The sequence below is a fragment of the Apodemus sylvaticus genome, chromosome 8, assembly GCF_947179515.1.
Source record: "Apodemus sylvaticus chromosome 8, mApoSyl1.1, whole genome shotgun sequence".
Taxonomy (NCBI): Eukaryota; Metazoa; Chordata; class Mammalia; order Rodentia; family Muridae; genus Apodemus; species Apodemus sylvaticus.
Genome location: NC_067479.1, coordinates 57,412,342 through 57,438,760, shown reverse-complemented (window position 1 = coordinate 57,438,760; position 26,419 = coordinate 57,412,342). Strand labels below are relative to the sequence as shown.

Below are 26,419 nucleotides of genomic sequence, written 5' to 3'. Positions count from 1 at the left end.
GTCGATTTACTTTGATCACACATCAGATTAGGAACCCAAAAGCTGTTGTTACCTTTTTGTTCTTTATATACCTTTGTCTAAGGGTGGGGGTGGGGGCAGGCCTTGCTTGTATTTTTGTCAGGAATTCCAAGTCATAGTATAGTATAGTATTCTGTAGGACCTGAGTGTGGAACAGTGCATTCTTTTTGCTCATTCACTTAATCATTCATCACTGTGGGATGACACAAAAGGTCCATGACATCATGGCACGGGTTTTCCTTATTTGTCCTAATGTTTCCAGACCCTAGCATAACACTTGGCCCTTAGTAAGGATGTAGTGAACGTTTACCGGAATTGCACTGTACCTAAAACAATACCTGCCAGGGTTGCAAAGAAGAAAAGCATTCAGCCTTTGTCCCTGATAAGCTATGTATCATGGTCAGAAAGCAAGATGTAGATACATAGAAGGTAATTAACTTGTACCCTTTACCAAGCAGAACACCTCAGTAATGATAGGAGAGTTCAATATTAGGAAACGTATTTGCTCACTTTATCACAGTGGTACATCACAGGAGAGTAAATGGCTCACCCAGATGCACGCTGCCAAGACACGGACTTGCCAAAAATGCAGTCTTTGTGTCTTTTAGTAATCCAGGAACAGAAAGCTACCTCCTTCCTGTTCGCAGGCTTTCTGGCTGAAGTCAGTGATTCCCTTCATATTTCTTAATGAAAGAGCACATGCAAAGCCATCTTATTCTTAGAAAAAAAAAAAAGGCTGTTTCTAGTTAACACAGTAACTAGATGAGAAGTAAGCATAGGTTCAGGTATTCATAAAGACAAGGAATATTTTATCATTATTTTCCTATATCTATTTGGAAACCTTAATAATTCTCCCTTCTGCAGTTGAATTCCTTTTTTTCTTAAAGATGTATTTATTTATTATATGTAAATACACTGTAGCTGTTTTCAGACACACCAGAAGAGGGCATCTGATCTCAGTACAAATGGTTGTAAGCCACCGTGTGGTTGCTGGGATTTGAACTCAGGACCTCTGAAAGAGCAGTCAATGCTCTTAATTCTCCAGCCCAGTTGAATTTCTTGAGCTATACAGGTTGAACATATAGATATGGTAGTGTGGTGGGTGGTTGCAAGGTAAATGTGTCTAGCAAGATAAAACAAAAAAGATTCCCATTTCATGGGATTAAAAAATAATAATAACCATTATGGAACATTCCATATAGAGCTAAAAATTTTACATTTAAATATTACTCTGGGCTCTTAATAGCCAACTAAATAAATGTAGAGGCCCTATTTAAGAAATAAAGGGAGGGATGGGGTGGGAGAGAGAATAATGGAAAAGAAACAAAGAATCAAGTCTTATGACTGAGGGACACAAGAAAAGGACTTGAATGAGCAGATGGAAATATTACCACCCTAGGTGTACGCACTAGGTATAGACTTATGGGTCTATGGATGTAGGTTCTTCACACACTTAAAGTATGATACATCTCTAATGATATTAAATATATATTTATAGGGCTTTAGTGTGGAGGGAGGACATAGCAGATGATTCATCTTGAATAATAAAACAAAAATAGCCCTAAATATTACCTGGAAAGTCATGCAATGAAAAGGAATTCATTTTACTGGGTGTTAAAGTTGTGAATCACCATGTGGTTGCTAGGATTTGAACTCAGGACTTTTGGAAGAGCAGTCAGTGCTCTTAACCACTGAGCCATCTCTCCAGCCCAAAGGGTTCCCCTTCTTAAGAGAACTCTACACTAGGGTACTTACAGGTGGATTTACTCTGTGAAACTAATGAAAACCTCACCTCAGGAACCCTGACTTGCATGACTGTTGTCCAGCCCCTTTAGAAAGAACCCTAGCCTCTTTCTAAACCATGGCCTCGTGGTCATGTGGTCCTGTTTTTCTAAACTGAACGCGTTTCTACCATACTTAATCTTTATTGCTTGCTTAAACCTCTGTCTTCTCACTTTGTCTTGTTTTAACTCCTCATGTCACTCAGCTCTGACATAGCCTGTGCCTTTATTCGGGTGGGACTGGAAGATTGAGTTGAGGTTATACTGTTTAACCTGCCATTTGTAAAGGCATTTTTGGACTTTTTAATAAAACAAGTGAAAAATGACTAGCTCTGAGTTTGAAGTATACAAAAAGTACCTCTGGGATTACCTTTCAATATTAAAATTAAAAGAGAAACTGAGGACCGTAACTCACTGGTAAAATGCTTACCTGGTAAGCCTGGGTTCAACCCCCAGCACTACAAAAAATGAGAGGCAGTTGGCTTTAACAATGAATGAGATAGAAATGATAAAGTAAGGTGAGCAATTACAGCAATGAAAAATTAAATAAATAACAGTATTTTCAGTTTGTATCCAAAACTAGTCATCAGTAAGGAGACAAAATCAATTTTAAATATTAATGATAACTGTTTTGAGAATCCATTTGGTAAACAGGAGCAAGTCACATGAACACATGGATAAGACACAGGAATTTCTGGCGGATTTATCCTGAAAGACACAACAAAGAAAACAGAGCTCATGATGTGTCTCCTACAAGGACATCAGTGACAGAATAGTAACTGTCACACACTTGCACTGTGCCCTGAAGCCTTACAGTTTATTTACAAAAAAAAAGGTGGGATTTTCCTAAAATTTTACAGCAATATTAAATTTTATATTTATGCATTATGAGTTAGCAGGGAAACAAAATTGTAAGTAGAAGAAAACAAATTCAGTCAACTCTACTAGAGAAAAAAACTGAATTCTCTTTTTCCCTTGAGATACTGATCCTGACTCTGTCACGTGAAAAGACAAAGACTGACAGCCAAAGAAGGGGAATAAAAATGCAGAAGTGTGTCAGGCAGATGAGCAGGGTTGTCCTTGATGTTTTCCTTTCATTTGTTTACTTTATTTGTTTTTTGTTTTGCTTTTGGTTTTTTCGAGACACGGTTTCTCTGTATAGCCCTGGCTGACCTGGAACTTACTCTGTAGACCAGGTTGGCCTCAAACTCAGAAATCCATCTGCCTCTGCCTCCCAAGTGCTGGGATTAAAGGAATGTGCCACCACCCGGCTTCATTTGTTTACTTTAAAATTTTATTTTTGAAGCCTTTTTCTGCACTTAAGATTTCACTTTCACACCTATTTTTATTTTCTTTAAAAATGAATGCAAATTTCTATACTCACTGGTCTACAAATCCCTAACCATCTCTGAGAGATTGAACAGTCAAGGGAAAGAGGACCGCAGTCAAGTCAGGAGGGTGAAATGCACGTCCACAGCCAAGTGCCAAGACATGCCCCTCCCTGCCAGCGCACTGCGGCACACACACCCGGCTCCACCCACCAGCTTCCCAGAATGCTGAGCAGGGTGGCCTTTATTCCCAGTGCAGGAGACTGGTGTGCTCTTCCCTTCCCAAGAGAAAAAACATGTCAAGAAGATCTCCACAAAAATGTTAGTCAGATGGCTCTTCATGATCAACCCACATCCTGTGTGCCTCAGAATTGTCTTTTGTCCCCAAGTCATATATGTGAGGCGTCCAAGGAAGACATGTCAGGCCAATCCATAAAGACTAGAAAGAAAGAGATTGGAAAGGGAGAAGAAACTTTAGGCTGTTGTTACAATCCACAGAGCCATCTGGGAAATCAAAACACCACCACAAAGGACAGCCCAAAAGTCAAACTCTGAGATTAAAAATACGTAAGCGGGAAAACTGCGGAAGAAACCCTGGGCTCCAGCCTCAGCACTGAGCTGGTGGTGGTGGTCAGATGTTTTATAAGTTGTTATTATTATTAACAATTGGATTTCTTTTTGCAAAACACACTAAATTAAAATCATGTCCCTGGGATTAAAGTCATGAAACTAAGTAAAACCTGATAGCAGAAATGCACAAATAATTAGAAAATAAAATTAAGAAAATGTTGAAAAGCAGATCAGAAACTGAAAGGGCCCAGCAAGATTGCAGGAAAGTGAATGCCGATCGAGTCTAAGATGCCAGCTGCCCAGTAGAAGCCAGCACAGCAGAGGAAGACAGACCCAGGATGTATACTGTTATGAAACAGCATGGCAAACCCACTGTCCTTTGGACTTGCAAAAAGGCTGTTGTTTTTCGAGAAAAAAAATGAGAAAGTGAGAAATATAGACCCATTAAAAAAAAAAAGGTAGAAATCAGGGTGGCGTCTGATTTCATGGAGACTTCATACTTCCTGGGATGTTGGAAGATGAAAAAGTAATACCTTTGAAATTCAAAAAAATGTTGTCCAGGCATGTGACACACCTATAATCCCAGACTCAGAGGATGAGGCAAGAGGGTCATACCTGGGAAAATAGAGAAACCCTGACTTAAAACTCCATCTAGCCAGGCATGGTGGCATATGCCTTTAATTCCAGCACTCAGGAGGCAGAGGCAGGTGGATCTTTGTGAGTTCGAGGCCAGCCTGATCTGCAGAGCAAGTTCTAGGACAGCCAGTGCTCCATAGAGAAACCCTGTCTCAGAAAGCAGCCAGCAAAATAGACACTGATGGCGTGGGCCCGTGGGCCCTATCCCACCTCCATGCCTGACAACCCGCATTCCATCCCTGAGACCCACAGAGTAGAGAGAGCTGACTTGGGCAAGTTGTCCTTTGACCTCCACACATGTACCATAGCATTCACACGAATGCATATACACAATAAGTAAATGTATAATTTTTTTTAAATCAATGATGAAAACCATATTGGTATATTACATGAAAATGAATAGTAATACATGCTGGTGGGAATGTGGGGAAAGGAGAGCCTGTGTCCACTGCTGGTAGGAGTGTGAACTTGTACCACCGCTGTGGGAATCAGTATGGGGGTTCCTCAGAAAACTGAAACTAGAACTTCTATATTAGTCAACCACTCGCTTCTTGGGTCAGTGCACCAGAGCAATACCTGTACATCCATGCTAATAGCTGTACTAGTCACATAAACCAAGCATGCATTTAACCTATGAGTCTATCAACAAATAGATGGATAATGAAAACATGGAACATAGGCACAAGGGAACTTTTTTTGCAGCCATCAAGAAAAATGAAATCATGACATTTGTAGGGGGAAAAATGGTTGCAACTGGAAGTCATTATGTTAAACAAAATAAGCCAGACTCCAAAAGACAAATCCCATGTGTGTTTTTCCTCTTGCAGAAGCTAAATTTAAAAGGGTGTGTGTGTATCGCAAAATTAGAAAAGGGATCATGAAAGGAAGAGAACTTAGGGGATGTGGGAAACGGAGAGGAGAGCTGGGCTCCACATACCAGGAAAACTGAAGCAAACCTCGGGGAGAAGGGAACGGCTGAGAGGAGGGAAAGTGTTTCCTTACAGATGGGTGGCCATGCGTGAGGAAGCCTGTTACTTGGTCTGCTAAATTAGTACATTTTTAAATACTAGACTCCAAAATTATGTTGACATATCAAAACATTCATGTTATGTACATTTTCTTTTATTTTGAAAGGTTATTATCAATCCATGTGTGCATGTATACATGTGTGCAGATGCGTGTCCGTACAGTAATTCAGCATCTCACGGCTCGGTTTTTCCCTCTGCAGTGTGAGCATTCGGGTGTTGTGTTCCTCATCATTTGTATTTCTCCGTGTCTTCTAAGTTTCTAACACTAGTCAGGTGCTGTTTTTGCAGTTAAGAACTGAAGGGTTGGGGGTCTTTGTTTGTTTGGTTGGTTTCTTGGTTTTTTTTTGTTGTTGTTTGTTTGTTTTTTGTTTTTGTTTGATTGTTTGGGTTTTTTTTTTCTTACTTGAAGAATTACAACAAGTGCAAAGAAGAGAACAGCAGCCACATTCTCTCACCCAGGACTGACACTGCCAGCATGATTTGCCTCAGCTGTTTTTCTTTCAGCCCAAGAAAAATATACATAATTAATACTACTGAAACAGTAACCTTGGGCAGAGATAATGGCTAGCAGGGGGTCTTTTTTTCTTTCTCACCCTTTTCTTGAATTTTTCTTGAACCATTCTAAATAAGCAAAGCTTCAGACTTAAGAGCACCTCCTAGTGAGGCAGGAAGTGGGGAGGCTCCATCGGGTGTAGCTGTGTGCCTCATTTCCCTGTGCCATCCAAGTGGTGCTGACTGCTTAAATTTGGGACAGAAAATAATGAGTATAGATTCAGAGAAAGTCGGAAATGGCCCTGTGGCTGAAGGAGGCTCCCGGTGAGCCTGGTCTGTCTTGTATTAAAGGAGGTAGGACTTGACTCCCGCATGTGCCCATGCACCGATGCGGACATGTACAGAGCCACCTGTAACTCTCTCAGTGGCCGGACTGAAGCAGTTTTGAGTGTCAAAATAAAGCAGTATTGGATTATGAACCCACATATAAAATATCTATGTGCTCACACTGATATCAATGATGGCCTAAATAAGTAAAACAAATAGTGACTCCCTAGTGGAAAGGAGGAGAGGAGGGACCACAGTGGGGGAACTTTTGAAGCACTTCCTCAGCCTGTGGCTCGGTGGGGACAGCAGGAATGTATCATGTCTGTAGTATATCCGTGAGGAGACGTGACAAGAATGGGGTTTTTGTTGTTGCTGTTTTATAGAATTTATTTTTACTTCTGTGACTGTGTGAATGCGTGGTGCATGTATGTAGGCCAGAGGAAGGCGTCAGATGCCCTGGAGCTGGAGTTGTAAGTGGCTGTGAGCTGCCTCATGTGGGTGATGGGAACTGAACTCTGGCCCTCTGAAAGAGCAACCAGTTCTCTTAACCCACTGAGCCACCTCAGTTATTTACTTATTTAGCCCTCAAATCCCAAAGGGTGTGAGGAGACATTCTAGCCGTAAGCCATCTGATCAGTGCCCGTTAAAACTGTCAGTGTCCTCAAAGCCAGGGAAGTCTAACACTGTCACACAAGAGGCACTTAGGGACCAAATGTAGTGTGGCAGACTGCATGGGTTCCTGGTTCTGCAAAGGACACTGAAGAGAAACTAAGGCCATCTGAACAAGCCACAGATTTTATTATGTCATTCCATGTTTATTAATCATGACTAATGGACCATACTAATGTAGGATGTTCATAAGAGGGAACAGGGCAGGGAGGCATAGTAATTATGATACTTCACAAATTTTCTGAAAATCTAGAATAAAAAAAAATGTTTATTTTACTTAAAAGGTGTTGTAGCAGCCGGGCGTTGGTGGCGCATGCCTGTAATCCCAGCACTCTGGGAGGCAGAGGCAGGTGGATTTCTGAGTTGGAGGCCAGCCTGGTCTACAGAGTGAATTCCAGGACAGCCAGGGCTACACAGAGAAACCTTGTCTCGAAAAAAACCAAATCCAAAAAAAAAAGGTGTTGTAGCAGGTAGATGTGGCTTTGGAGCGAGCAAGTTGAAAACTAATCCAGATAGTCTGATAAAATCCTGTCTGATCATCAGTAACTACGGGGGAGACCCGGCTGCCTGTGTGTAACCGGTTTTCCTTTGTGCTGCAGCACACTTTTCCACACAGGCAAACCTTTGTTTTCAGGCTCTCAGCCATTAGTCCATCCCCATCCCACAGACTCCAGGCATCAAGTACCTAGCACAGCTCTTGAGAAGAACCCTCACGTGAGTGGCAGAGAGAAGTCAGGGGCCCTGGGGAAGCAACACAGTGCTGCTGAGCCTGTCCTCCTTTAAGATCTGTTTCCTTCCTGCAGAGTGACAGAAGGTCAAAGTGGCAAAACTGTCCCCTCATTCCCAGCTGCTCTAAAAGGCCTGGGATTCCAAGCTGAGCTTTAGCAAGGCTGTGGCTCTGCAGGCAACGTCCGCCAGAGTTCGCTTCCTTGGCTGTAGTCTGTCATTTCACACTGAGACCGCTCTGAGGATTCGTCAGGATCCTCAGCCCACTCCCCACATTCTTGGGGTGTAAATTTTTTGTGGGTGAGCAAGAGGGCCATCTCATCCCACTGGCTTCAGAGCTGAAGAAACTGGGTTTCAGAGAGACTTGCTTTTTTCAATGAATGGCCAGACCAGTGAGGCAGAGACTGGGTCTACTTCCTGGGTAGAGCTTGTCCTGCTTAACACAGTTTCCTTCCCAGAGAACCCCGAGTGATGGATTGCCCCAGCACCTCAGCTGCCCCCAGAGTGTTCTTCAGGGTTCACACTCATCAGTCATCAGCCCCAGTCTCCAACTGGGAGGGAAAGCATTATGGGGACTGGGACAGAAAACCCAGCTCCACCTGGGCCTTTAGGCCTGAGAAAGAAGCAACAGCTTCCCTTTCTCCCCTTTTCAGTTTCACAGCACACCTTTTCCCATCTAATGTTGATACAGCTCAAGATACTTTGTTTTCAGCCAGCGCCCAAAGGGTTAACTCTCCCAAATTATGGGGCTGGGTTAACAATAAACAGGATGTCCTCCAGAAATTAAATTTAAACCGCTGTGACTCAGGCCGGCCCATCCCCTCAACCAGATCGCTGTCTGGGGGTTATTATCGGTGGTTAATTATACTGTTGGGGTTAGCACAGTGTTGGTCAGCTTGGGCCAGGTGGAGGCGGGTGCGGGAGAATGGCTAAAGGAAAGGATGGGAGTGGAGCCTATGGGTTGGTGATAACAGCACTGGCACATTGGTCTGTCAGAGGGGGGTATTGACAGGTTGGCTTTGGGCTTCTTCCCAGAGCAGGACCCTAGATTCACGTCCCACCTGGAGACAGGAAAGGCAGGGGAGGCATGTTACTATTTCTGTTACCACAAGGACGAGCTGTGTTAAATGCTTACCCCTGACCAACAGTGTGGGCTAACAGGGGCCACGTTGTCAGCACCTGAAAGACATCTTTCAATTGCCTGTGTCAATCCACTCACTCTGGAGAGCCGGAAAGGGTGTGGGGGGGCGGGCAGCCTCCTGGGCCTTAGGCAGCCTGCTAAAGTAGGTGGAAGCTGGCCTGTGGCTCCCCTCCTGAGCCCTCCCCTAAGATCTTCTGTTAGGTCCACCTACTTCCAGATGAGCACGGGAACTTGGTAAACAGAGCTTCTTAGCAAGTTCAAGACAGGCTTAGGCAGCTCCTTTACCCAGTAAGCCACATTTGATCTCATCTGGTTTTAACTAGTCATAAATGTTCCTTAATATGCTGCCTTCCCTTAGCATGCTCAGAAACCTCACAAGATACATTGTAGCCCCTATAGGGAAACTGAGTACCTCTTGTAGAGGATGAGGAATGTTGTGGGCTTTTATAAAAGGATGTGTTTTTAAGAATAGGGAGCCATGTCTCACACTTAGTAATTCCTCACACAAGATTTACAGATCCTCAAGGTGTGTCCCTCCCCCCACTTCCCATGTGTTTAAGTGACAGACCATTGATAGGAATGATGTTTTCATCAGGCAGGAGCCACCAAGATCCTGCATGGCACATGATCTGTCCCAGAACCCCACTGGGTGCTATAGGATCACATGTGCTCAGACATGAGAACTAGGAACCATGTGCTGCTCCCCTCTGTGCATCCACTCCTACAGCCCAGCCTACCCCGTGTCTCACAGCATCTCTCTGTCTCTTCCTCTTACAGGATTCCTTTTAAGATCGGGCAGCCCAAGAAACAGATTGTTTCCAAAACAGTGAGTAACCTAGTTCTTATGCCCTGAGACTCAGTCGTGTCTCATATGACCTGTGTGTGGAACCTCAGCCTTCTGGTCTTTTCTCTCAATACTGGAGATTGAACCAGGACATTGTACATACTGGGCTCTGTCTTCCCAGGTGTGAGCTACCTTCCCAGGGCAGAACCTGAGCATGGACAGTGCACATTTGGGAGCTGGAAGGTCAGAACCCTGAGCCTTATCCCCAGTCGTTGGCTGTAGAACCTGCGGTTTACAGGGGCCTCTGTCCTGGGTCCAGTTGGTTGTTTGCCCAACTTTGGACAGCTGTAGGTCCTCTCCATCCCAACGGTCCTGTCCTGGGAGAGCTCTGGAGCATCTGCATATACACACCTCCCCTTGCACACACACCTCATAGTAGTGCTGAAGGCCTTCATTTCTGGCCACCTCAACTACATCAAAGACCAGGCAGGTTCTCCTGGTGGCTCACTTCTTTTTGTTTGCACAGTGAGGTGAGGCTCTGCCATGATCCAGTCACTCTGTGCAATGGTAACACCTTTGAACCCACGATATTTATCCCTGTCTTGTGTTTGAAATGGGAGAAGAGCCACAGATCCCAGAACGTTAGAGCTTGAAGCCCGTGGACCTTGTCTGGCCTCACTGTCTGGTTTTTCCATAGCGTTGTGGAGATGTTGGATCTGATAGTCCTCTCTGGAGAGCTGGAGTCTGCACTTGGTCTGTGGTCCTACTCATTACACCATCTTTGCTTTGTGCTGTTCCCACTGTAGCCCTGTCTGTCCAGGGTAGCCTCCCCAGCTCCTCACACACAGATGAGGCTTCGGGTTTTAACAGGAATGATCCTACATGTAAAGTCCAAACCCCATGGTGACAGCTCAAGTTTCAGCACTGTCCACGCAGTCGAGGCCCCTGTGTCTATCCTCTGAGGTCCTTGTCTCCCCCCTTCTCGCCTTGGCTCAGCCGCCAGAGCTAGAGGGAAGATCCTGTTTTGGCTTGGCAGGAAGTTCAGCACATCTGACCAATGTCTCCATCTTCAGGAAGTCCAAAGTTAGGTCACAGGAAAAAAGCTGGGCTCAACTTAAAAGAGTCGCCCTCGGCCTCATGCAATGGCAGGTTGTAACAGACACAGTGTCGCCTCCACAGCTGACCATCTGTGGAGCCTCTCTGCTAAGCCCCAGAAAGTCTGGGTCTACAAATGCTGGGCTCTAAGAAGTGAGAGGGTGTGGCTTTAAGCCTCCAGAGAGTAATCTCAGCAGATTCAAAAGAAAAGTGGTTTTGAAAAGGGTCTTTTTCCCCCTTTGTTCACAACCACAAACAAGAAGACAGAAATCCCTCCCTCCACCATGACTTTCATCTTTCATCGGTGGGCTTTGACCCCACACCGTAGCAGGACGGGCTACAGTGCACTTTCCAGCTCCTTGCCAGAGTCTGTTGGTAGAAAAGTCTTGGTTCCTGAGGGTGTTTTTTCAGAGAAGGAATTATTTATTTTAGCTTATGGTTCCAGGTGTCTCAATCCACCATGGTAGGGGATCCTAAATCCTTTACCTTGAGGAATAGCAAAGACTTCCAGGGAAGATCAAATCTCCCCACACCACACCCTGCCCCATAGCTTCCCTTGTCCCCTCCCTACACACCTGTCTAAGTCCTTGCTGGGGACTTATCATCCTTTAGTCTGTGGTGTCCCTTTCCCCCAAATTGAGCAAGTATGCTGTAGTTTTTAAGGAGTGAGGTAAGAGACTGGCTTCCCGAACTCCTGCCTGGCTCTACCTGTTATCTGAGACTTTGGCACATACCTTAGCCTGTCTGACCCTTAGTTTCCCCATGTGTAAGGTAAGGCTTAACCCTAGTACCTATGTCACACACATGAAGAGTCTCACACAAACCAGTGTGTATCAGACACGTAGTCCATGTCTGCTCTATAAGAAACCCTCAGTGACCGCTTCCACCAAAGCCATCAAGGACTCAGCCTGCCCGAGAGCTCCATCCCCAGTTCAGTGGAGTAGGAGGCTGGGCCTTTGATCTTCCACCAGCAGTCAAGGCAGACGGGTGGCTTAGAATGGAGTTTGTGTCTACACACCCTGTTCCCTTCAGTTCCTTGGAGGGTGTTTAGACATAGGTAGTGTGGGACCCTGCCTTTCTGTTCCCTGGGGGGTGTTTAGGCGTAGGTAGTGGGACCCTGCCTTTCTGTTCCCTGGGGGGTGTTTAGGCATAGGTAGTGGGACCCTGCCTTTCTGTTCCCTGGGGGGTGTTTAGGCATAGGTAGTGGGACCCTGCCTTTCTGTTCCCTGGGGGGTGTTTAGGCATAGGTAGTGGGACCCTGCCTTTCTGTTCCCTGGGGGGTGTTTAGGCGTAGGTAGTGGGACCCTGCCTTTCTGTTCCCTGGGGGGTGTTTAGGCGTAGGTAGTGGGACCCTGCCTTTCTGTTCCCTGGGGGGTGTTTAGGTGTAGGTAGTGGGACCCTGCCTTTCTGTTCCCTGGGGGGTGTTTAGGTGTAGGTAGTGGGACCCTGCCTTTCTGTTCCCTGGGGGGTGTTTAGGCGTAGGTAGTGGGACCCTGCCTTTCTGTTCCCTGGGGGGTGTTTAGGCGTAGGTAGTGGGACCCTGCCTTTCTGTTCCCTGGGGGGTGTTTAGGCGTAGGTAGTGGGACCCTGCCTTTCTGTTCCCTGGGGGGTGTTTAGGTGTAGGTAGTGGGACCCTGCCTTTCTGTTCCCTGGGGGCTGTTTAGGCGTAGGTAGTGGGACCCCACCTTTTCTGGATGGTTCTTGCTCACCTCTCTACCCCCAACACAGGCCTGGGCTATGCAGATGTCTCCAGATCTCTGGCAACTGTCCCCGGACACTGGTGACACACGCTGGGGTAGGAACAGAGGTGGCTGCCCAGGTTATTAGAAGTCATGGCAGCCCTGTCATGGGAAGAAATGTTCATGTTATATGCATGGATTTTTCAGGAGGTTTTGGCTCAGGGTGCCTTGCTCTCACGGCTTGCCTGTACTCAGGTTACCAACATGCATTCCATGACCGTTGAGGCCGGGGCAGGAATGGCATGCTCTCCGCGGGGCTGACCATTGGCACTGAGGCCAGGACCACAGCTTCCACCTCCTGACCCAGCTTTTGTCAGTTCCCTCCGGAACCTCAGATCACCTTAACATGGAGAAAGAGCACAGACGTAGACGTAGAAACACACGTCATATCACATACAGACACACGCACATACACACCACACACATATATACAGACACACTCACCACACATGCACATACACATACCATACATATCACACACACATATACACATACTACATGCACCTACTTATATATCACATGCATGTGTGTGTGCGTGCGCGCGCGCGCACGCACACACACATACACACATACACACACACAAGGTTTCCCTAGGTCTTGGGTACATAGGAAATCACAAGCCTGGGTTCCTAACTAGGTAGGTTCCTTACAAAACCAGGGCAAAGACAAGTGGCCACCCTGAGCCTCTCCAGCAGAAGTTAAGTGTCAGGCTTTGGCCTCTCCAATCCTCCTTGGCCCTGGAGCATGTGGTGGCTCTCAGAATGCCTTCTCTGCCTCACTTTGACCTGACACACCTTAGTCCTGGCATCAGCGCCCCAGCCCTGCCTGCGGCCTCCCTTTCCCCTTTCCCAGGAATTTGGGCTGGGAAGGAACTCAGCTCGTTCACTCACTTGGCAAATGCCGAGCTATGCTGGGCAGGCTGGCCTAGGCACTGCCCTGGCTCCCCGGGCCCAGGAGAGTGTAGGGAGCTTTATCTGGGGCTTGATTCTCCCCGTGCTGCCTGCAGCAGCCTGGCCCAGCCCAGTCCCCTGACAGTGCGTGCACATGTGTTTACACTTGCATTGTTGACTGGCCTCCAGTTGCCTTTTGGCAAAGGCATCAAGCATTCAGAAATGTTCAGATCTTTTCCACTTGGCCCTTTCCCTCAGAAGACATGTACCTTGGAATGTGCCTTCAATGGGTCTCTTTATTCTATCAGCCATCATCTGAGGGCTTGGAATTCTGGTCCTACCCCCCAAGTGGCTCCGTCTTCTGGGGAGAAAGATGAGGGACCCCTGACCATGGCTCCTGGAAGCAGGGGAGGTGGTGCTTCCCAGTTCCTGTGAGGCAGCCTTAAGAGGCATCAAGCAAGAGCGAGTGCCCACCCCAGGGTGAGACTGCGAGCTTCTCCTCCCTCAGAACAGCTCCACCTGGCTGGGAGCTCGAAGGCCCCGCTGAGCAAGTCCAAGCAGTCCCCAGCCAGGCAGACCAGGTGCTCTCTGACATCCCCCACATCAGCACACTCAGGCATTGCAAAAGAGAAGGCTGGGGGCCAAAGGCAGCAGCAGCAGCACGGGGGGCTCAGCCCCCACCACCCGAAGAGCAAGCGCAGGGGTGTGCCTGCAGGAGAGTTTGATTTGGGCCAAGGAATTCTTAGTTTTCATTTTGTCCTTTTGGAAGTAGATGCTAATATGAAGAAAAGTAAGACACTCAGCAGCCACATCCTCTGGGTTTTGAAGGCCGCCGCACGGTGATGCTGCCTGCCTAGTGTGAGGTTTCATGCTTGGCTACATCGGGGCTTACACAGCTGCCATTTCCCAAGTAGTTCTGGCTGCTGCTCCCTGCATCCCTGTCTGCGCCTCCTGGCTGCTGTGGCCCTCCAGAACCCAGCAGGCCGGAAGGAATGCAAGTGTATGCTCTGTAATCACCATTGTGCGCTGGGTACCTCGCTATTGGTACCTTCCCTTAAGGAGCGATGACCAAAGGAAATCACTGTGCTTGAAGATGCTAGAAGCAGGGTCTGGAGAGATGGCTCAGCGGTTAAGAGCATAGATTACTCTTCCAGAGGTCCTGAGTTCAATTCCCAGCAACCACACGGTAGCTCACAACCATCTGTAATGAGATCTTCTGGTGTGTCTGAAGACAGCCACAGTGTACTCATATAAATAAAATAAATAAACCTTTTTTTAAAAAAAAAGATACTAGACGCTATTAGCATGAGAACTCTCTCTCCCGCCGCTGTTCACTCCTCTCTACTGCCTTACTGCAGCACGTGCTGGAGGAATAACTAGGCTGGTCCAACCTTTTGAAGATGGATGGCACTGTCATCTTCAGTGTTCCCTTTCAAGAACCACACAATTAAGTTACTGCTTTCCCCCTAAAAAAAAAGTGCGGGCCACTGTGTTGATTCAGTGGGGAAGAGCGCTTACTCTGCAGGCTTGGCAACCTCTGATTACCAACCCCACAGTGGACCGGATTCCTGAAAGTTGTCCTCCACGCTCCACAGATATCCCGTGCCTGCCCTTGTAGGCACAATAATGATAGTAATAATAAATTTATTTTTCATTACAAAAGTATTTCATGATTTCATGAGCTTACAGTTCTGTGTTGAGCTATATTCATAGCTAGCCTTGCATGCAGGCCACAAGTTGAACGGCCCTGGAAGTGCATACCTCGAAGGTTCAGGAACAGGGAAATCAAGCTCCCGCCTGCGCCTGCTCCCACACAAGATCTTTTTTGATGTAACCCAGACCCCACAGCAGACAAATAGGCCCTGTGAGGAAGCTATGGCTGAGAAGGGAAGTCACCTGCTCAGGCCTCACAGCTGGCACGTGGCAGAACTGCCCCCCCCCCATTCAGACCCGCCTCTTCCCTGGTGCCCAGCTGACTCCTAGGTGGGGTCCAGTCCTGTCAGATCACCTTGGCTGCCACCAGAGCTAGGATGAGGAAGGGCACTAAGCAGTGCCTCATTCTGGAATGACAGAGCTGAGACTTGCCAACTTGCCTGGTTGGTCCTCTGGAAGGAGAGGCCTTCTCCTAAGTCAAACACTTCATTAGTTTGGGAACACAGGGACACTGTTGTTAGCGATCTGCTGGAGCGTGTAGGGACTGGACAGCACTGTTGCTGCGGGCTGGGGGAGGGTGTGGAACGAGTTTCAGTAAGCAGGGAGATTTTTTCCACCGTGTTGTCATTGCCCCACTGACTGAGCTATCGCTTGCCTTACAGGTGGAGAGAGACTTTGAGAGAGAGTATGGAAAACTGCAGCAGTGAGTGTCTAAGCCAGGGCGGGGAGATGGGAGATAGCTGGGGGCACATGCTTCTTGCCAGGTCTTGGTCCCTGCCCTGCCCTGCCCTGCCCTGCCCTGCCCTGCCCTGCCCTGCCCTGCCTCCTCCTGGCTAGCTCAGGCCCAGCCAGGGAGCCCTTCCTGTGCCCTTTGTCCATTTACAGTTAGGAATAGAAGACAGCTCCCATGGGTGACTGGCCATAGGAAGGTCGTCACTGCAGTCTCTGGGTCAAGCCCTCCCTGCTGGGCTTGCCTGAGTACTGGAGGGTGAGTGTCCATCCGCCCTCTCTTTCAGGCTGGAAGAGCAGACCAAGCGCCTGCAGAAGGACATGAAGAAGAGCACTGACGCAGACCTGGGTGAGTGGCCCTCCCTGTGCCCACCAAGGCAGCGGGAGACACAGACCCTCAAGGGCTAACGCAGAAGTCACTGTGCTCGGAAAACACCGAGTGCTACCCCTAAGAGGAGGCCTGCATCATCTCTCTCTCATCAGATCACCACCTCCCACAGGCTCATGCCGCTCTCCAGCTTAGTCCAGCAGGAAAACAGATGCTCCCAGGTTCCTGTCAGGATAGTTCTGCAGCCAGCAGAAGCCTCTATGGCAAGGGCCTTTTCTGCCTTGGGGTCAGGGCCAGAGAGAAAAGACAGCATGGCCTTCCGGGCAGAGTCGGCAACGTGGCTTTCCCATGGCAACAGTATGCGAGGGGGCTATGCAGCTGAGCAGGAAAGTCAGCTAACACAGAGCCAGGAAAAGTTCAGGATCATTCTGTCATTGCTGAGGACACAGTGGTGAGGAACCAGCAGGTGCCAGCCAACAGCCAGGCCTAAGGAGGGCTCTTGGCTGAAGAGACTTGTTCAGGAAGAACTAGGCGCAGGGGCCCAGTAATTGAGGCAGCTCAGGTCAGGGAGCGCCAAGAGGCTGTGTCATGGTGTGACAGAACAGAGGAGAGCTGTCCCATACTGTCCCCACCAAGCACTGCCCTAACAGTCGCTAACCCAGCCCTGCCCTTTAACCTCACTGCACTTATCTGAAAAGTACCCACATTTGCTGGGCCTCAGCCTGTGGCTTGCTGTAATGGTAAAGTTGTGTGTTGGTGTAAAGCCCTGAGAGCAGCATGGTCGCCAGCGTGCTTCTACTACGAGCAACAGTACCACCACCACCAGCATCTGCAGCACAAGTTGCCACACCACGGCTCCTGCCGAGTACCCTCAGCATCTTCTGCATAGACTCCAGAGAGGCAGAGAGAGGGATGTGTCTGCATGTCACTTTTTAATAGGGACCTGAGAGAGACAGGTTTGACCAGGGGAAACCACCATCTCTCTTTTGACAAATGCTGGTTGAGAAGCAACTTGTTCCAGGCACACATCTCAGTGCCTGGGATCCAGTAGTCAGTCAAGACAGGAGCCTCCATCCCTGGACAGGGATGTGAGGAACCAGGACAGAGGTATTACAGCCCCATGCAAAGGCCTGTGCAATGAAGGAACACAACGGGATGGAGGGTAGAAGACTGCTGCTTTATGGGGTGAACAGGGAGGCCTCTCTCCTGAGGTGCCCTGTAACTGAAGAGAAAAGGGAGTACTCTGTGTAGGCGTGCCTGGGGAACACTTCAGCAAAGGCCCCGAGAAGGAATTTGGCCTTACCCAGGGGTCGTGCTTGCTAGCCTGAAGGCAGAGGGAGGATTGAGAGCCCATCTGTGGCTCCTTCAGCCACTCCACATAATGAGGTCTGTGGTGGTCATGGGGTTTGTACAGCCTCAGAGGCATCCCACCTCCTGCATGTTCTGAATTCAAGGTGGCAGAGCATGCGAAATGTCCACCTTTAAAAAGGAGGGGCTCGCTTTGTCAGTCACCTGTTTGGGGGCAGAGGGATTTTTGGATTTGTTTTTAAACCTCCTTTTTTCTTTATTTTGTAGATTATTCGTGTGTTCGTGTGGGTATGTGTGCACGTGAGTGGGCATGCTGCGGGCTACGCTTGGCTCCTCGAAGAGCAGCAAGTGTTCTTAACCACTGAGCCATCTTTCCTACCCACCTGCCCATGCCTTGCCTGTTCTCCTGCTTACTCTAGGCTAGAAAGCAGCCAAGGGAGTCTTCACTGCAGTGACCAGGCCTGTCTCACTGTTTGACCAGCTGCCCCAGGAGTAGAATCCCAGTTTGGGTAGCACCATAGTGTCCAGATGCCATCTGAAAGGTCACAGGCTAGTGGGCAGCACAGGGTGGCTTGGGAGTCTATTTTGATTCCACTTGCCATGCGGTGACTAGGGCCCACAGACTTGGAGTTGCCCGTGTTGGCCAGGTACTAGTACTTGGCTGGTTAGTTACACCTTTATTCATTCAGTGAACACTTTGAACAGCTTCTGATCAGAAAGAGAAATGCCTTCCCAGGAGCAGCTGTGCCAAAAGCCTGGCAGAACCACCGTCCAGTGTTCAGGAAAGTCCTCTCCCTTGTCCGTGACACTGAGCTTTCTTGCCAACCCCGAGGATACAGGACAGTCTGCACATGACCTCACTTCCGGCCCCTCCTGTCTGCAGACTGGCATGTCCTGAGCTGTGCGTCAGGTCTGGGAACTGAGCTGTGAAATGGCTTTCGTGTCTGACTTCTATGGAAGGCCTTTACGTCGCTCCTCACTGCCTTTCATCGGGCGAGTGGCTGGGGCCTGCTCTCCAGAGAGCTGTAGAATCCGTGGAAATGGAGCAAAGGATTTTGTTTCCTAATGAGAAGTCTGTTGTCCAGCAGTAAAATGGAGCCCGAGGGGTGACCACTGAAGCAAGCCTAGGACCACTGGGTCCGGAGCAGGGAGCAGAGCACCCTTCTGCAGGGCAGCTTCCTTGAGCACACTGTGTGCATTCAGGCTCTGGCCCGTGGGTGACAACAGGGTCACGAGAGGACCAGCGATACCAAGCCTGACTTTAGCATTCTGGGGTCCAGAACAAGGCCTGGGATATCTGTGACACATTGTGGCACTGGAACAGTGGGACTGGGAACAAGCTGAGAGCCACTGACCCAACAGTTGAGGAAAGTGAACTCTGCCTTTCTGACCTCAGATTCTCCCAGGTTCCCAGACAGGCCCCCGAATCCTCCCTGCTGCTCTGAAAAGAGGAGCTTCCATTTGGTAAAATGATTAGACTTCGGGAGTTTTCAGAGTGCAGTTTCTGAAGGCTTTGGGGCTTCATCTGAAAGCTGTATGGGAACCTTAGAAACACAAGGGGAGGTCGGAGATCCTTAGTTTCCCCAAGTTTAAAGACTGCCAGTACCAGGTAGACGGCCATGTGGGCCATCCCTACACAGTTCCTGCAGGGCAAAAAGGCTGTGGCCTGGGACTGGGATCCAGGACGGTGTCTGTGTTGTACTTCAGACCTGGCCGTGCCCAAGCGAGTGCGGCACCTTGGCTTCGTGTGGTTCCAGCAGGACGAGGCCCGAGAACGTGCGAGTGTTAGGATAGGTGGGAAGAAAGCCTACTGGCCAGTGACGGTTAAGGTTTTGGGTTTGTTGTTGTTGTTTGTTTTTGGCTGTTTTGTTTTGTTTCTTTTTAAATACTGAGGAAAGATTAATAATAGAAGACATTTTCAGACATGTTTCCAGTTCTGTGCAGACTTTTATTTTCTTTTGATCCTGTTGTTTGAAATCATTTCAGAACTGTTTCTTACAATATTTCTGACAAGTTTACCTTTCTAGTCCCCTCACACAGCAGGCTTTCTTTGCTTGGTAACTGTAACCCTCTACCATGATGGGGACAGAGCGGGGCCTGGGCTACTCCTCTCCCACAAGGCCCTTCTCTAGGAGCTGGCATTGGGCATGGGCTGACTGTTCCACTCATGGGATGGCAAGGGAGACCCCACCTGTAACCAGCTGGAGGTGGGTCTCACTGCATCCATTCTAAGACACGTTTGCAAGTTAGTGTCCTTGCAACCACAGCTCTGTCACACTTGCTAATATGGTGGCTTGATGGTTGGCTTTTTTTTTTTTTTTCCTTTCTCAGTGGTTTATACAGTAACAGTGTGACTTAAAACCAATAGCATCTTAAATGCTGTGCACTCAAGTAAATAAATCCCAGCCAAGTGTGGCCAGGCATGCCTGCAATGCCACCACTGAGGAGGCTGAGACAGAAGATCACTGCAGACTGGAGGTCCATCTGGGCCACATAACAAGGCCAACCTGTACTGTATCGCCCAGTGGCATTTAAAACAACAATAACAAAGACATCTGTCTTCTACTGCTTCTGTCTTTTTGCTTAAAATCATTTGCAAAACTTGTCTTCTGCTCTGATACTCAGCCAGATGTGTTCAGAAACTGATGTGCACCATGTCAGGTCAGGTCCTTCTCTAGGCCCTCTGCCTGCTCTTCCATGAGCGAATATGGAGTGAGCCCCAGATCAAGAACCTCAGAGCTCCCACCGGGTCTCCATCCCCCTTGGTGCTGCCTGTGACTTCCAGACAGCCCACAGGACCTCAAGTAGTCACCCTCTGCCCAGGTGTGATAAGTAGACTATAGAGAGTCCCAAGTGGGCAGACAGCTCTCCTACAATACAGGTTCTTGTATTCTGGAATTATTGAGTTAGCATCTTTGGAGCAGAAATGTGTCGTTCGTGTAGCTTACCATCCTCCTGGTCCTAGAACAACCCAGGAGTTTTGCTATTCAGTGATACAGTATTGCATGTGTGGGAGTACTGTGGGAAACACTGAGGACCATGTCGTGTGGCTTTTTGGAACCTTGTTCTGGTAGCTATAACATAGGCAGAGGTGCTGAGGTCAAGGAACAAACACTAAGGAGACCTTCAACCCTGTCACTCTGGGAGCTCACAGAGCTTTTAACTTCTTCACAGCCATGTCCAAATCTGCTGTGAAGATATCCCTGGACCTACTGTCCAACCCACTGTGTGAGCAGGACCAGGACTTTCTGCGCATGGTGACAGCCCTAGACACAGCCATGAAGCGGATGGATGCCTTCAACCAGGAGAAGGTGACCAGGTCTTGCTGCCAGTGGCCTATGCTTCTCACCCCCTTTCCCTCAGACATGGCTGGATGCAGTGACCATAGGTTGAAAGTGGTACTGGGCTTCAGCCTTCTAAAGCCCGATCGCCTCAAGCCCAGCTCTTCCCAAACCAGCCTGGACAGATGGCCATGTCTCCTGTGCTCTGCAGCTGTGCTCTGCAGGGCCGCTCCAGCCTTCCACACGGAGCAAAATTATTACAAACCTTTGCCCATAGCCATGATAGGAAATGTGTTAGCCTGAAACCAGACCCAGCCCTAGGTGTGGCCCTCAGGACTCCTGGTGGCCTCCCCGCCTCCTCTGGCAGCAGAATATGGATACTATACAGCCTGTCCCACTCCATTCCCTCTTGCCCGGTTCTCAGGGGACAGCAGATCAGCTAGCCACTTGGAAACCAAGTAGCATGTCTAGCAGTGTGGCCTCTGAGGAACCCGGGACCTCCTCTTCTAGGAAGAGGCTGACACTGTTTTTCTTTTCACAGGTGAACCAGATCCAAAAGACAGTGATTGAACCCCTGAAAAAGTGAGTAAGTCATCCAGGGAAATGGGCCTCAAGGTACTTGTGGGGACAGCAGATCAGCTAGCCCCTTGGAAACCAAAGAGCATGTCTAGCAGTGTGGCCACAGCTTCCCATGACAAGGAACAACGGGGACACCAGACATACAGCCTGTCCTGTGGTTGGGGCTCCTGTTTGTTCCAGGACACCAGCACTGCCTAGTCACAATCTAGGAGCAGGGAACTACTCATTTCTGTGGTGCCAGACACTGCCCTGGTGGTCGTTTGGCCCCTTCCCCTTTTGCCTCTGGTTGGGCCCCTGGGAGGCCCAGTGCTGGCTGATTTCAACTTGTAGAGATTCTGGCCTGCACTCAACAGACATGAGCAAGGCCTTTCATCTCACAGCCGGCCTGGGACACAGCTGCCTGCAGCACTTTGTGTTGGAAACGTGGGGGTGGCCGCACACGGGGAAGGGCGCAGCAGCAGCCGCCGCTGCCGCCGCATCCTGCTTGGGAAGGTCCCCTCACTCATGACCTGTGAGAGCAAGGAATTCTGGAGGACTCATTTTCTAGACCTGCAGGCCCTGGTCAAGGATCAGACAGGTTTGTCCTGTGGGTCCCCAGGGGAGGAGGCTGGCCCAAGCCTTGCCTTGAAGCTCTCAAGTGCTTCCTCTCTCCTGGCCTCTCCCAGCCTGCTCTGACCTAGAAAGGCTCCCTCTCCGCGCCAGCTGCACTTTATTACCTCGTCCGTGGTGGTCCCTGGCAGCTGCCTTGCCAGGGCTGGGCAATGAGCCTCTGTTTCATTATCATTAGGCCAAGATCAAGCTGGAGGAAGATGAAGAAAGAGGTTTTTGATCCTACAGTCTTTGGGTGTTGGGGAGTGCTGAGTTATCCCTTCCCTGTTTGGGACCAGAGGTGGGATTAGGAAAAGCCCTCCGAGCTTTCTCAATGTTCCTCCCCATCACTGAACACTTAGAGCACCTGCAGCCGTAGGCCAGGCCTGGGCTCGCCTGCCCCTGCCTCTGGGTCAGAGTTCATCTCCCAACCAGAGAACCCTGCATGGGGACCTGAGTGCGGAGGAGCTGTCCATCTGGTCTGGTCTCAGAGCTGGATAGGAGGATCTCAGAGGGAAGCGCCTCTGCACACAGAACTCTGGTGTGCTTGAGATGCAGCCACAGGCACCCAGAGTTGGCAGAATATGGCAGGACTGCCAGCTCAGAGAACTAGGGGGTTGACTACCTTCTCGATTTCACAACCAACGAGGCGGCATTGAAATCGGATCCCTGGCTTCTTCAGCCAAGTAGAGAGAAACCCCGGCTGCTTCCCACCATGCTAGCTAGAGACCCACCACCTGCCAGGAAGGTGGGGGCGTGGCAGAGGGGGCGGCCACCATCTCCGCCATGGATCCGCTGACCTCTGTATGAGCCTCAGGCCTGGCTGCCTGGCTGGCTTCTGCAACCCACAGCCGGCATACAATCCCCCATGACCACATAAACCACCGCTGCCTGTTCCCTCCTCCCTGCTGGCTTCCTTGTGCCAGGAGAGGAGCTCCCAGGGACCCCAGCACCGGAAACAGGAAACTGCAGCTTTCCTGTCCTCTAATGAAGATCATGGCCACCCTGTCGCCCCCGGTATCCCCCGCAAAGGGGGCTCGGTCTCTAATCCCCCAGTCCCTGGTTGTTCACATGTCGGATGGGGATGCTTTCAATTTCCCTTTCCTGGTGGGTGGAAGATCCCGGCTGTGTGGGCACAGATGAGGAATGGCAGGCATCCCCACCAGGCCGGCTGCTCCCAGCCCACCTCCCAGCCGGCCTCTTTCCCTCCCCACTCTCTCTTCACCCCACGCTTCATCTCCCTGGGGAGCGAGCTTGGTGTTCAATCCTATGGCAGGCAAGAAACGGGCGCCTCCTAGGTGGGGCTCCCTGGACCCCTGATGTGTACCTAGGCCCACCTCCCATCTTTGAAAATCACTGTGAATCAGATTGAGGCCCTCACAGACTTGGAACTCCGGGAGGCGGGCCGGGTGTGCGTGCTGCCATATTGAGCCGGAGTGTCCCACTCACGCTGGCCTGAGTACGTTTCCTCTGTGGAAAGAAAGCCAAGCTGATTGCTTGGTGTGGTAGAGCTGGTACCTAAAAGCAGGGCTGGGTGAGCTAAGAGTGCGTGGAGCAGGCGGATGTATGATTTGAGCAGGGCCAGGGACAGAGGATGGCCCTCCTCTTACCACTAATTCTAAAGGGACAGCTGAGACTTGCAGGGATTGGACTTTTCCACCATGTGCCTTTGGAGAAGACAGTAGAAAATGTACGCTTTGTTCTCTAAGGAGAGCTGGGCCCATGTGTCATCCTTGCCGGGAGGTCAGCAGGAGCCCGGGAAAGTCCAGACAGAGAGGACCACCTGTACCTATCTTAGCCTCCTGCACCAGCCCCCCACCCCTAGCTAGTCCCCATGTAGAGTGCATCCTGCTATCAGGTACCTGGCAAGACCTGTCCACAGCTGAGAAGAAAATAAGTGAACAGGAATTCCTTCCCCCATCCCTTAGAATAGGCAGGTACTCTTCCTGTGAGTGACATTAATAGTCCCCTCAGATGAAAAGAATATGACACCTGTCCCTTGACTCAGGGGCTCCCAGTCCCAGGTCCAAAGCTACCCAGATTCCCCGTTGTTAGTGATTCGTCTACAGTTACTGAGCTGCTGAGGAAGCTCAGATCTCAATCAAATCTTAATCTGATTGAGAAGTACTGCTGTAGGAGACAAGATCTAAGGAAGACCTGCGAGTCCCCAAGAGTCAGGAGCCGCTAGCAGGGGGCAGCAGAGCCCGCTGCACCTGCAGAGGGTAGTGCTCTTGGCTGTGTAGACACTTCACTCCCCAAAGCTGCAAGCCCTGGTCTGTGGTAGCCTTGGTCTCCCAGCTCTGCACTTCTGTGTACACTCGCCCCACTGTGCCCTTCACGAGCTGGCCATGACACGTCAGCATTAGTGTTCCTGGGAGGTGTGACGTGGTCTTGAAGATGACACCCATGGAAAGGGGCCGGGACCATGAGCTAAGGTCTGTTTTTCTGAGACTAGCATGTATCTAGGGCTGCATGACCAACTAACGCTGCACCAGGGCCATTTCACACCTGCAGGAGACCCTTCACAGACTGTTTTGTTCCTTGTGATGCACACCACCACCACCCCCCCCACCATAGGTGAATTCCAATGAGCAAAGGGAGATTGTGAGGCCTGGACAGGAAAATGCTCCACCTCTGCCTCCTGCCTGTCTCCCATCCTGACCCTCTCTCTGAGCCTGGCCCCGGGTCCTTTGTCCTCTTGGGATAGAGGGAGGGGCAGGATGGTAGGTTCTCAGGCTCGAGGCACCTGTTCCCTTGAGCCACACTGCCCAGCTGCCCAGGAAGGGGCAGCAGCTCCAGAGCGGCTGAATCACTAGCTACAGCTGTCTTGACATAGGCAGTGTGACCGGCTCTTCCCAGGGTGACCTGATGGTGCCTGGTCCCCACGTCTATTTTGTACATTTCACCTGATGCCTGGCCAAGTTTATATTCTCTCTGCTCTAGCGGGAGTATCCATTGCTCCCATCTGTGTGTCCCTGGCTTGTTGAGGCTTTTCAGTACTGAACTGATGACCACGCCCTGTGAGAAGCAAAGGTTGGGATCCGTGCCTCCTGTGGTACGTGACCCTACTGAAGACAACCTTAGGGCTCAGATGTTCTCTCAGCTCTGGGGCATGTGAAAGGCTGGCCTCAGCCTGACTGCTGTGCCAGTAAAAAGATGCTCCATTTGCTTGCTTTGTCACGCTCTGGGTTCCGCCTAGATAAGCTGACTCTTACGGTCCTAGGTCACCAGCTATGTCTCTCCGCCTGAGTGGCCAGAGGCGTTGATTCTCTTGGTTGCTTGTCTATGTCATATCAGGCTGTCAGAACTCCTGGCTGGTGCAATGGGCACCACATGGTATGGTAGGAGAGCCTTGTGCAGCACTAAGGCCAGCTACATGTCCTCGCAGCTTCGCAGTCAGGGGAGCTGCCCCATTGCCTCACTCCCAAGAGACCTGCCTGCAGAGTCACCTCCGCTCCTCATCTGTGTCAAGAAGAACATTTACTCTTGCCTGGGCCCCCCAAAAGTGTCTCTCCCCTGGCCTGTCCAAGACCGTATGGCCTTTCATGGGGGAAGGGGGGCCTTGATGGTAACACTCAAATGCCAAAACATTTCAAACGCAGCCTTCCCTGCGTGGTTCCCTGAGTGGCCATGTTGTTCAGTCACGTCCGGTAGGAGGAGCTGGGACCATCTTTCTAAAATGTGTTTTTCCATTTGTTCTTTTAGTAGGAGAACCATTTCCTTTGTGTTTCCTCGCAGTGTAAAGGAACCCTTAGCCAGGATCTTTCTTTTTTGTCACCTGTCAGTGGCATTGTGACTTAGTAGAAAAGGTGTTGGTAAACTTGGATACTCATAGTCCTTTCCAGACCATCACTGCCTGGTCGTGGCCCTGGCTGCCCTGTTGGTTTGGTTTAGTCTTTGGTATATACTGGCGGATCCCAGCCCTGCTGACCTCATGATGAGCTTCAGCAGCAGGGCAAGGAGCACCGTCAGTCACAGCCTAGCATTTGGGTCTGAGGAGAGCCCTCAGTACTGTCTGCTACTCATGTCATCCTACCTGTACAAGCCCCAAAGCCTCAGAGCCTTATGAGACTGGCACATAGTAGGTGTGCCGCATGTGTCTTTGAGTAAGTAGCGGCTGTTGGATACGCCCCCACGTGAGAAGCTGTTTCCAACCAGGCTGTGCCCAACAGGTTCAGCAGCATATTCCCAAGCCTCAACATGGCGGTCAAACGGCGGGAGCAGGCCTTGCAAGACTACGGGAGGCTGCAGGCCAAGGTGGAGAAGTACGAGGAAAAGGAGAAGACTGGTCCCGTGCTGGCCAAGCTCCACCAGGTGCGGGGTGGGGAGGGGTGGGGAAGAAGCAACAGGGTAAGCAGAGCAACCGTTGCCACGGGGCCCTCCTTCCAGGACACTAGCTCTTCCTACCCACACCCTGCCCCCTCCCCTTCAGTGACACCCTCACCCCGAGATCTTGTTCCCCAGGCCCGAGAGGAGCTACGGCCTGTACGGGAAGACTTTGAGGCCAAGAACAAACAACTCCTGGATGAGATGCCACGGTTCTATGGCAGCCGACTCGACTATTTCCAGCCCAGCTTTGAGTCCCTGATCCGGGCACAGGTGAGAGAGGGCTCTTCCCTTGGAGAGTCAGTCATCTTTGTAGGAACCCAGTTCCCATTAGATGTAGCCATGCTCTGCACAGACAGCAGTGCCTCATGTGGTGTTGAGAGGCCAGTAGAGGTGGCTGCTT

The 26,419-nt window shown here is 50.0% G+C and overlaps 1 protein-coding gene across 50 annotated transcripts in view; it reads left to right on the top strand.

Moving 5' to 3' along the window:
- The window catches only part of Bin3 (bridging integrator 3), a 39,331-nt gene that overhangs the window by 8,348 nt on the left and 4,564 nt on the right, over positions 1-26,419 (top strand). For all 50 annotated transcript variants that reach the window (XM_052191052.1, XM_052191043.1, XM_052191040.1 and 47 more), the window contains exons 2-8: positions 9,494-9,542; positions 15,540-15,580; positions 15,894-15,955; positions 20,417-20,553; positions 21,065-21,105; positions 25,863-26,004; positions 26,155-26,289. In XM_052191052.1, coding sequence (XP_052047012.1) covers positions 9,494-9,542; positions 15,540-15,580; positions 15,894-15,955; positions 20,417-20,553; positions 21,065-21,105; positions 25,863-26,004; positions 26,155-26,289 — 607 coding nt within the window. The remainder of the gene's footprint in view (positions 1-9,493; positions 9,543-15,539; positions 15,581-15,893; positions 15,956-20,416; positions 20,554-21,064; positions 21,106-25,862; positions 26,005-26,154; positions 26,290-26,419) is intronic.